Here is a 12,161-nt window from a genome sequence, read left to right as displayed (position 1 = left end):
ATCGTTACATAGGTCCTGACCAGGGTCTTGACCTGACTGCAGTTTGGCATCGTAACCGACTTTAGTGGGCAAATGCTCACCTTCAATGGCCACTGGCACTCTGGCGAAGCATGCTCTTCACGGATGAATTCCGGTTTCAATTGAACTGGGCAGATGGCAGACAGTGTGTATGGCGTCGTGTGAGTGAGCGGCTTGCTGATGTCAATGTTGTAAACAGAGTGCCCCATGGTGGCAGTGGGGTTATGGTATGGGCAGGCATAAGCTACGGACACCGAGCACAATTGCATTTTATCGATGGCTATTTGAATGCACAGAGATACTGTGATGAGATCCTGAGGCCCATTGTCGTGCCATTCATCCGCCGCCATCATCTCATGTTTAATTATGATAATGCACAGCCCCATGTCAGGATCTGTACACAATTCCTGGAAGCTGAAAATGTCCCAGTTCTTCCATGGCCTGTATGCTCACCAGACATGTCACCCATCGAGCATGTTTGAGATGCTCTGGATCGTCATGTACGACAGCGTGTTCCAGTTCCTGACAATATCCAGCAAATTCGCACAGCCATTGAAGAGGAGTGGGACAACATTCCACAGGCCACAATGGCAAATGGTGGTCACACCAGATACTGACTGGTTTTCTGATCCACGCCCCTATTTTTTTTTTAAAGGTATCTGTGACCAACAGATGCATATCTGTATTCCCAGTCATGTGAAATCCATAGATTAGGGCCTAATAAATTTATTTCAATTGAGTTATTTCCTTATAAGAACTGTATGTTTGAAATTGTTGCATGTTGCATTTCTATTTTTGTTCAGTGTAAATTACTCATCTTCTTCAGACAGAGACAGGGAATGAGAAACCGCTGTGAGAAAATTAATGTGGAGAATATGTTGTTGACGCCAGAGAGCATCATAGCGTGTCTATTCTAGAGACGAGACAATGCTCCTCGTCTTTCAAAATGAAAGAAAAATATTTTTAAAATGGCTTGCCTTGAAGTCAGCAACGTGAGAGCTCTCTCTCTACCCCTCTCTCTCACTCCCCTTTCTCTGTCCGCTCTCTCTCCCTCTGCATTGTCTGGTCCTGTGTTGTGAGTGTATTGTGTTAGATAGGCCCCGGTTGGCACACTGTGGAGGGCCTGGGTGCAGCTTCCGCCTGATAATGAGAAGGTATCCTCTTACACTCTGCTTGTCAGCCAGCCCAGCCCAGGTCTGTCCGCCGGCTGGCTCCTTTATCACTCAATCAATTTACATTTTACTCAGCGGCTCACACACACTCACTGGGCCTCGCCGGGCCAGCATCATTATTCACATCAGCAAGACTCAGCTGTGTGGAGATGGATAGGATTTAGATAGATTGGACTCTTCAACAAGTCACCTGGATCTATCACAATGTGTTCTTAGTATCTACAAAAACATCACCAAACTACCTCAAGTCTGTCTGACATTTTGGTGGGAGAAGCCATCATATCCCATTCAGTCAATATTTCATGATATAATATTACCTGAATATTCTCTCTCTCTCTCTCTCTCTCTCTCTCTCTCTCTCTCTCTCTCTCTCTCTCTCTCTCTCTCTCTCTCTCTCTCTCTCTCTCTCTCTCTCTCTCCCCCTCTCTCTCTCCCCCTCTCTCTCTCCCCCTCTCTCTCTCTCAGGACTCCCATCATTGCCGGAGGGCTGTTTGTGATTGACAAGTCATGGTTCAACCACCTGGGGAAGTATGACACAGCCATGGACATCTGGGGCGGGGAGAACTTTGGTGAGTGAGTCAGCTGACTGGGCTGGGCTGTAGCTGGGGGGATTAGGCTGCCTGAGAGCACCTGAATGGCAGCAGCGTGGCAGTCTGTCAGCACTTATAGCCTGCCTCTATAGCTGACACCAGTCCTTCTGTCTGCTCAAGGGCGCTGCCGCCATGAGGCCTTTCCTTACTAAAGCGGGACAGTTGATGTATTGTGTTGGAAGTTTTGGAGGGATACTCTTTGGGTTTGTAATGGTTATTTTACCACAGTCCCAAACCCCCCAAATCCTCATCTTGCAGGTCATGAAGTGATAATTTTTCAAATCAATCAAACGCTCTCCATATGTTGGACTTGTAACACTTATTGTATAGTTGACTATAAAATGTCAAGGGTCAAGAAGACACAAAAATTAAGCAGAATTTCTATGACCAATCATTTTTCAGCATAACACCACATCACCGTCAAACAAGCTAGAGCGAGTGTAAACATTTCAGCTATTCCAGTCATAGCCAGACCCCTGGAGCAATAGGTAGCGTTAGTACTTCTCTTCCCTGCTTCATGTTTGCTCCTGTCAGGTACATCTGCAGGCGAGTTGTGCACAGCAGCCAGAGCTAACCGTGGTAGTGGTGGGGATGATTCATAGTGTGTTCCAGATTCTAAAAAGGCCAGGAGGCTGACTAGTTCTCTCCCATGTATCTCTGGCAGAAGGATTCTGGGGTTCACATAGTAGACTGACAGGTTCCCCTGTCTGTACTGCTGCTGCTGTTTCAGATCAATAGAGAACAAAGCAGAGACAGGGGTACAGTAAGACTTGAATAGGATGCTCTCTCTCTCTCTTTCTCTTTATCTCTCTCCCCAGTCTCTTTTATTTTCTCTCTCTTCATCTCTCTTCCACATATCTCTTTTATTTCTCTCTTTTGTGCTTTCTCTCCAAGATGGAAAGTATTCCCTGCACTGCTCCCTTTAACACTTTGAAATGCAGAAAAAGCTCAGAGGCTTGTTGGGAAAGTGTTGAACATGTTACTCGGAAAAAGAAAAACACAGCATATAAAATTATGTTGAGGCTACGAAACTTCAACTCTGTTGGGTTTGAAAAACAGGTGTGTAGCAACAGGCCGGATGTCTATAGGCTACTATATTATCCTGGGCTAAATTAAACCAGGCAATGGAAGGACTTCATTTACTTTCACATGGTTTCTTTAAGTGAGCAGAGGACATGGCAGATTTAAACATGAGATATGAGGCAGCAAGCATGTTATCAAATATTCAAGGCGTCAGAGCTGCCCCATATACAGATGCTGATGATGATAAGGATGATGGGTAATGTGTATGGATTGTATTGGAACGTGAAATAATATAACGTCTTAACAGGAGTCTAGTCTTAACTTGGTTTCACTTGTAGATGACCAAGACATATGCGAAACTGTGTGTTAGAATTTCACCTCCTGTCCCCTGTAACCGTTCTCCATCTTACAGTATATGAGAGCTCTGTCCTTAGGACTCTGTTGTCCCACTGCACCTCCTCTCACCCACCACTCATACAGTCTACAAGCACTGAACATACAAAACAGTTCTGCTCTCTGTGGGTCAGGATAGCCCCTGAGCTATTCCATGGGACAATGATAACTAATGGTAGCTGTGTTTTGTGTGTTGTGTTGTGTGGCGTGTGTGTGATCCCCTGTAGAGATCTCGTTCCGGGTGTGGATGTGTGGAGGGAGCCTGGAGATTATCCCCTGCAGCAGGGTCGGCCACGTCTTCCGCAAGAAACACCCTTACATCTTCCCTGAGGGCAACGCCAACACCTACATCAAGTAAGACCTGACTCCATCTGTATTGTATCCTATCTCACAGCCTGCTCCAAAATACAAAGGCACTCAACACCTACATCAAGTAACACCTATATCTTACTGTATCTATCTGCCTGCTCCAAAATAACAAAGCAACCCACGGCAACCAAAATAGGTACTGCAATGTACCACTCGATATGTACTGTTTGAGTTATTGAGCTGTAGGCCGGTATTCGTGCAATGCAACCCAATAGTGGGATAAGATTAGCAGCGAACGTGGCAAATACAAATTGAAGACATTGCTGTAGTTTTCTCTAAAGCTTTGCCAAACATTGTGTTTTGAATGTATTATGCTAAGCTCTATTCTCTTCTGTACATCAGAGTAGTTTGGCTCTCTTTCCATATTGGGGATTAGAATCATGTTGTTGCTGTGTTTGGCAGGGCTTTAGTTAGCTGATCGTGCGTGTGCACCCAATTTCTATGATTCTATCTGAAAAGTTTTGTCTAAATACAATTTTTTATCAAATGTTCAACTTTGGCATGAATCAGAAATGCTGCCCTTGGTTAACAATGCAATTATCGACAGAATCGGTTTTCTTAATTTGTATTTCTCATTTGCATTTAGCCTTCAGGAAAGTCACGGCATGGACTGAATATGTAAAGTGAACAACACACTATTTGATTTGATTACAGAGACGTTTTCAGAAAATGTGTTGTGCAAAAATCACCCCTTGACTTGGCTGCCTCTCCTTTGACTGACTGGCAGTTTGTGTTCACTGTTCATTCACTGATGAGCTTTCCCTCTTTACTTACAACACAAAACACATTAGGCCCTCCAATGAATAATTAATAAATCCTGTCAACAAAATGTGTATGTGTAGCATAGTTCAGCCAAGTTAATGAATAATTACTCCAAGTATGATGTTTGATTTAATGTCCTGAAAAGAAAGCCAGGCTTCTAATGGCAGCTGGTGACTCAGCATGCTCTCTGATAATTATATGTAATTTATTCACCTGCACTCTGGTGCTCTGCTCTCAGCACAATATCACTGTAATTTGTGTTACAAGCTGCTACACCCTATTCTGTCCCAAAATCTTCTGCTGCTGCTCAGAAGCCAGGCTGTGTCTCAGTAGTGTTGAGTATGCATCCTTCTGAGACTGTGTAAGGTGGAAAGGAGAGATGTGATGTGTGACAGTAGGCTGAAACTTTGTGTTCCTGCCTGTGAGGGCCAAGGGGATAGGATAGGGGTGTAGACTAACTTAATTAACTGAACAGGACAGTGTGGAACGCTAGAGATGCACTGGAATGCACGTGTAAAGGTGTCTTCACCCCAAATTCAACGTTTGCCAGAGGCTTTCAAATGTGAAAAGAGGTGTATGAAAGTGGAGTAAATTATCCCTTTAACGTCTAAAGCAAGATACATACATATCTATTGGGAGGAGGGCCACAGTATGCAGCAGCAGTGTCAGAGGAATCACATTACTAGAATGTTTAAAAGTGTGAGCTAGACATGCACAGAATATGATACTGTACATTTGGCTCTCAGAACATTATTTATTTTGCTGCTTTCCTCCAGCAAACGAGATGATTCATTTTCTTGGAATGTGTTTGAGGCCAGTATGCGAGGGCAGGCTTGGCTTATGGTTATTTTGGTCACATACGTACTAGGTGTTTTCACACTATCAGTCTGGCCCACCCTGGGATGAAGTGGTTTAATATAAAAAAATATAAAACGCCTACTGACTCCTACTGTGTGCTGGACTGGCTGTGTTGCAGGAACACCAGACGGACGGCGGAGGTGTGGATGGACGACTTCAGGCTCTTCTACTACTCTGCTCGCCCTGCAGCGCGGGGCAAGTCCTACGGAGAGTGAGTGAAACACCACCATACATTTCTACACACCATACATTTCTACTGCTATATAGTGCCGTGAAAAAGTATTTTCCCCCTTTCTAATTTTCTCTACTTTTGCATATTTTTTATACTGAATGTTATCAGATCTTCAACCAAAACATAATATTAGGTAAAGGGAACCTGAGTGAACAAATAACACAACAATTACATACTTATTTAATTTATTTCATAAACAAAGTTATGCAACACCCAATACCCCTGTGTGAAAAAGTAATTGATCCCTTGCCCTCAATAACTGGTTGTGCCACCTTTAGCTGCAATGACTGCAACCAAACGCTTCCTGTAGGTGTTGATCAGTCTCTCACATCGCTGTGGAGGAATTTTGGCCCACTCTTGCATGCAGAACTTCTGTAACTCAGCGACATTTGTTGGTTTTCAAGCATGAACTGCTCGTTTCAAGTCCTGCCACAACATCTCAATTGGTGGGATTTGGTCTGGACTTTGACTAAGCCATTCCAAAACTTCAAATTTGTTGCTTTTTAGCCATTTTCATGTAGACTTGGTTGTGTGTTTTGGATCACTGTCTTGCTGCATGACCTAGCTACACTTCAGCTTCAGCTCACAGACGGATGGCCTGATATTCTCCTGTAGAATTCTCTGATACAGAGCAGAATTCCTGGTTCCTTCTATTAAGGCAAGTCATCCAGGTCCTGAGGCAGCAAAGCATCCCCAAACCATCCCACTACCACCACCATGCTTGACCGTTGGTATGAGGTTCTTACTGTGGAATGCAGTGTTTTGCCAGGAATAATGGGACCCATGTCGTCCAAAAAGTTGACTCAAGTTTGCCAAAAAGCACCTGAAAGGACCTGGATGGACAGAATGTTCTATGGACAGATGATTCAAAAGTATAACTTTTTGGATGACATGGCCTAGTCAAAGTCCAGACCTAATCCCAATTGAGATGGTGTGGCAGGACTTGAAACGAGCAGTTCATGCTTGAAGACCAACAAATGTCGTTGAGTTACAGCAGTTCTGCATGCAAGAGTGGGCCAAAATTCCTCCACAGCGATGTGAGAGACTGATCAACAACTACAGGAAGCATTTGGTTGCAGTCATTGCAGCTAAAGGTGGCACAACCAGTTATTGAGGGCAAGGGGGCAATTACTTTTTCACACAGGAGTATTGGGTGTTGCATAACTTTGTTAATTAAATAAATAAAATAAGTATACCTTTTTTTTGTAATTTGTAAACTCAGGTTTCCTTTATCTAATATTAGGTTTTGGTTGAAGATCTGATAACATTCAGTATCAAAAATAGAGAAAATCAGAAAAGGGGCGAATACTTTTTCACGGCACTGTAAGTTCTATACTACAGAGGACTGATAAAGAGAAAGATTAGAGAATACATACTCAAATTGCACTTAGTATAGCATGATTAACCTGGGTAGACGGTTCAGTTCAAACCATATCATTTAGGTTATTTAAAAGTGTTTTTGGTCTCCCTGCATTACGTAATGCACCAATGGATTCCACATGGTTCACCATAAGGTATGTGTGTGCCTGCCTGTGTGTGAATGTGTAGCACTGTCTTTTCTGTGATAAGAGCAGGACAGCATAATAAAAAAGGTTCCTCTCTCTAACGTTCATTTCCCTCTCTTTCTCTCTCTCTTATCAGCATTCATAGCAGGGAAGAGCTCCGCAAGAGTCTCAAGTGCAAATCCTTCAAGTGGTATCTAGACAACGTCTACCCAGAGCTCAAGTGAGTGCGTGTGGCCGGCCACTCACACACATCCCATTATGCTTAATTCAGAATAGATTAATGATTATTTTTTTGTATTCAGACTTCCCCCTGATTGCTCCGAGTCCCAGGCTTGCAGCTCAATCTGACTGATACAACAACAGCCAGGCGTGATTTAGTTTAGGTTAATCCCATGGACTGAAACTAACAATGTGGACTCGGGAGAGAGGAGAGGAGAGGGCATGGTCTGACCTTTAGATTACTTGGATCGACTGTTAATTGCATACTAAGAAAAAACGACTATAAAAAGATAGTTGAAGAACAGGTGAATTGACAGAAGTTGAGAAAAAGCTAATGTACGATAAAGTCTACACCCGTTGTATTCGGTGCATGTGACAAATACAATTTGATTTGAAAAGGTTTATAGGAGGAGGACACGTCTCTGTGAGAGAGAGTATACACAGATAATGGTAAAGCCATACAAGAGAGCAATATATAGAGAGAAGTACAGTCATAGGCTATTATAAAATGCTTGTAGGATATGAGGGATATGAGTAACGTTACCTATGGGGGGGGGGGGGCGGCTGTGTGTGTGTGATGGATTCACTGCTGCTGGTTCCAGGTTCCCATTTGCTGACTAAGTGAATGAACTGGGCTGTAAAGCCTCCACAGATCCACACTGGCAGCAGACCCCATTACCTACCGCTCTCACTCACTCTCTCACACAAACACACACACGCGCGCGCGCACACACACACACACATCCCCCCACCCAGAGCATTGGGTTCTTCCTACCTCTGATGAATGGCCATGTGAAGAGCTATTTCTTCTTGTACATTTGTATATTGATTGTAATTCAGTTCAGACGTTGTTTGAGGAAGCATTAATGCCAGACCACGGAACATGACACTCTAAATAGCCTCAATGTTAATCTCTATAATAAATAGTTATGCATCTGCATGTATAAACGCCACAATGAATCTATCCCAGGCATGAGTATCAAAACATTACATTCAGAGATGATACATCTTCCTTGTATTCAGACGTCTATGCATTGGTGAATAAACAATAAAGCAAGAAAATACATTTAAAAAGTGTACGTTGTGTACTTTCAGAGTGCCAGATGATTTGGACTCTAAGTCAGGGGTGATTCGTCAAAGACAGAATTGTCTGGAGTCCCGTAGGGTGGAAGGACAGGACCTACCTTCTCTCACACTGGCACCCTGCATTGGAACCAAAGCTGTGCCAGCACTCAACCAGGTACGGTCTACACAACATTCAGACAGCCTACACTCAATAGACAGACTCAGTCTCCAACAGGGAGAGCTATGGCCCGCTCAAGACTCTACACTCATAAACAGAGCACTACTGGCCAATGCAGCTTTGGCACACACTGACAGAGAGCTACTGTATAGCCCAGACCAGATTCAATACCCACAAAGTATAGAAAGAGCTATGGTCTAGTCGAGAGTCATTATTACTGTTCTACTACTGCCTGCTGGTTAAGGGGCTGTTCTGCACACCAATCTGAAAGCTTCAGCACTCACTGACGGAGAGGTACTATGTGTCCCAGCCTGCTGTCTCCACGCCCTGTCAGAAAGTATCTGTCCTCGTTAGCCTCTCCAGCACACACACTGTGTTAGAACCAACATGATCTAAGCCTCTCTCCCCGTCCATCCGTACTGCTCCTCTCATGTTTTCTTTCCGTCTCTATACAATTCGGGCTGACAAGCATCATCTTGCACTTGTGGAATTCAGCCTGAGCTGATACCACTCTGACAGTCTCACACTCTCTCTCTCTCTCTCTCTCTCTCTCTCTCTCTCTCTCTCTCTCTCTCTCTCTCTCTCTCGTGTCAGTGCCACCAGTAGGTAGACCTGCTCAGCGCCTCTCAGCCGCCATAGACAATTCCCAAATACTTGTTCTGCTCATTTTCACTGCCGTGACAGGCTATCACAGCACTTCCCTGTACACTTACCTCTCTCAAACACACACTGAAAAATCAAGCATTGTCTAAGTTGAAGTGTTACCTGTTGATGGGTCATATAGTTCATGTAAATCAGATGATATCCCAAAGCTAGATGTCTTATGCAAAAGGAAGGAAGGCCCTTAGGCTGCGTTAACACAGGCAGCCCAACTCTGATCTTTTTTCCACTAATTGGTCTTTTGACCAAACACATCAGATCTTTTCACATCAGATCTTTTTCAAATCTGATTGTTCAACAGACCAATTAGTGAATAAAAGATCAGAATTCGGCTGCCTGTGTAAACACAGCCTTTGATGGTCAGACTTGTTTTGGTCAGGAGGAGAGTGTTTTCTCTCTCCCAATTCATTTCCCTAGGAAGCTCATTATGCTTTAATTAGATTTAATTCAGTGCTGAGACATGCTAAAAGAAGGTACTGTTAATGATTGTGTCAGCAGTAATTAAGTCTTAGCCTATTATGCTTGTCCAGGACTGTAGTAGCCCAATAGTTATATTTTATTACTACAGTGTATAAGAATAGAAGACATCTCTAGATCTAGGTAGGACACTCCCAGCTAACAACAAACTTCCCCACAACTTTAGAGAACGTCCCCGTAAGAGTCTTATTAGGTTATTAACCAACGTTTTCATAAGAATGTTGCCGTGATTTGCAAGGAATGTTCTCAGGTGGAAGCAATAGGATGAATGCACTTTGAAGCCAATGTGCTAAAAGTACACTCAAATGTTTTTATAAATCATAGTGATTCAGGAGTATAAGGTAAAACAGGTTCATATGCTCCACCATTAGACAAACATACAGAAAGCCCTTAAATTGCTGAAATAAGTAAATAAAATCAATGATGAGAGAATAGTCAGATTAACTGATACGTGACACGGACATGGGGGCGTAGCAGGAAGATCGGAGTACCGTGAACCAAGACATTGTGAGTTCTAAAACATTAATATTATATATATATATATATATATATATATATAATTATGAAAACATGGCAACCATGTTCTGTGTATGTTTGGTGAGATGTTGACGTAATATTCTCCTAACCCTCAGAAAACTGGACACATGAATGTTCTTGCAACGTCCCATAAAATGCGTCTTGAACATTAGTGTTTAGTGAACATTGTAAATAAGTACGTTGAAAATAAGTTAGGTTTGACATTAAGGGAATGTTCTCCTAACTTTAACACGAAAACATGCTAAAAAGGTTCTCAGAAGGTTTTTGCTAATGTAGATAGAATGTTCCACTAACTAACAGAAAAGTGGACACTCAAACATTAGGGGAACATTATTGGTAACATTACAAAAACATGTATTTCCCTAGAATTGTTAGCTAGGCTTCACTCAAAGTAGATTTAGAATGGCCACAGCTGTTCCTTATGATCCAGGCTGGTGGTTCTCAGGTGTTCTGATTAACTCAGAGAAGTGGAAGGAGATTCAGACAAAAACACAGCTGCCAATATGAAGGACTAGAATTATGTTTTCACTCAGCCTCTATCCAACCAGTCTGTCTGTGCTCTATTATATAGCTTCTAAAAGCAACTGTTTGTCTGTCTCCAAAAGTAGCACACAGCTTCCCCTAGACTTCGAGCCACGCTAGATTAATATTAAATTAACATTGGCGTGCCACAACGGACATCGTAAAAAGCTGTGCCATTACTGCAGGGTAATTAGATTTAATACAGAGCACATTCCCACAGTGCAGTTTATCATATTAAGCAGTGATATGTGCATGCCCTCTGCCTTCTGACCTGTTAATCTGCTAGCAGGCCTCGTCTCCACCCACCTGCCGTTTAACACACACAGCCCAGCTGGGCCTGGTTATTACAGCCCTCTGCTCTGTTCTGCCCAGAGACAGGCCTACTGTACTGGACTGTACTAGCCTCCTGGTGTCACCTCCACAGCGAAACACAGTACCTCCACACAGGCCTCTGGCAAGGCTGCTGTTACTGATAGACATAGGCACGAGCGCGCACACACACTTGTGCGCACATTGCCACATTTAATGGATGTTCACACGCACCCACACACACTGGGCCCTATCCTCTGTGATGTGCTTCCAGGTGATATGATTCTTATTGGAGCAGTGCTGTAATCTAATGATGTGACTGTGGCAGGGAAAGAGGATGACTGATGAGCCATGCGGACCAGCTCTTACGATAAACATGTCATATATAATATGGGCTGTATTTTCAAGGCAGAACAGTGTATTTCATAAGAAATGGGGTGTAAAATAGCATATCAACATTTCATGCTGATGTAGGCCTATGTACAAAAAGAGCCTTAAAAATCATGAAATGCTAGCTGTGATATTGTACACTTGTTAGTGTAGGCTACTGCAGAGCTTGGTAGCCCTTCACACTTGTACCTGAATACGGGTTGAAAATGGCAGATTTGGGCACTATGTTCCTAAATTGGAACATAGTGGCTGTACAGTAACATACTATACATGACGTCAGAGCTCTGTCTCTGCGCTTCACAGCGCTGTATGGGTTTTGTCTGACAGCCGTTCTGAACTTGAGCACCGTGTGCGACAAGAAGTTGCCCCAATTCCTCCCAGTAATTGGGCAACTTTTGCAAATGTTTTGTTGTCTGAGTGAGGGAAATGCTGAAAATTGATGATGACTGGATGTATTTTGAAGGATGAGACGTTGAGGATGATAATAAATCCAGTCCAAATGTGCACTTCACATCTCCAAATCATAAAACTCATGTCATATACAGTGTCAACGTTTATGATCACTATGTTTGATGTACACTTACAAGATGACATGTCGTCACACCCTGGGTTGTTCTGAACAGAAAAAGCCTATGTTTGTTTATTGTGAAGAAAATTTGCCACGGCACACGCACCTGAATCCACTCATGACTCCTTTCTATGCGCAGCAAAATTACAATCAGTTTTTCTGAATTGCCTTGTGAAAGCTTAAGACTGGAAGATCGTATTTTATAACTTAGCTAGTCATCTTGGCAATAGAACAAGCCTTCAAATCATGCCCACCTGACCCAGATTGCGACTTATAATGGACCATTTTTGGATTCCGTAAACAACAGTAATTGT

General features: G+C 43.0%; 1 protein-coding gene across 1 annotated transcript in view; it reads left to right on the top strand.

Annotated features, from left to right (window-relative positions):
• galnt14 (UDP-N-acetyl-alpha-D-galactosamine:polypeptide N-acetylgalactosaminyltransferase 14 (GalNAc-T14)) overlaps positions 1-12,161 on the top strand; it is a 121,549-nt gene that overhangs the window by 102,795 nt on the left and 6,593 nt on the right. Inside the window, exons 9-13 of the mRNA XM_041865043.2 lie at positions 1,656-1,759; positions 3,424-3,550; positions 5,304-5,396; positions 7,059-7,142; positions 8,237-8,381. Of these exons, the coding sequence (XP_041720977.1) occupies positions 1,656-1,759; positions 3,424-3,550; positions 5,304-5,396; positions 7,059-7,142; positions 8,237-8,381 (553 nt within the window). The remainder of the gene's footprint in view (positions 1-1,655; positions 1,760-3,423; positions 3,551-5,303; positions 5,397-7,058; positions 7,143-8,236; positions 8,382-12,161) is intronic.

Source organism: Coregonus clupeaformis, chromosome 36, assembly GCF_020615455.1.
Source record: "Coregonus clupeaformis isolate EN_2021a chromosome 36, ASM2061545v1, whole genome shotgun sequence".
Classification (NCBI taxonomy): domain Eukaryota; kingdom Metazoa; phylum Chordata; class Actinopteri; order Salmoniformes; family Salmonidae; genus Coregonus; species Coregonus clupeaformis.
The sequence above is the reverse complement of the archived record's forward strand: the minus strand, read 5'-3'. Positions and strand labels throughout refer to the sequence as shown.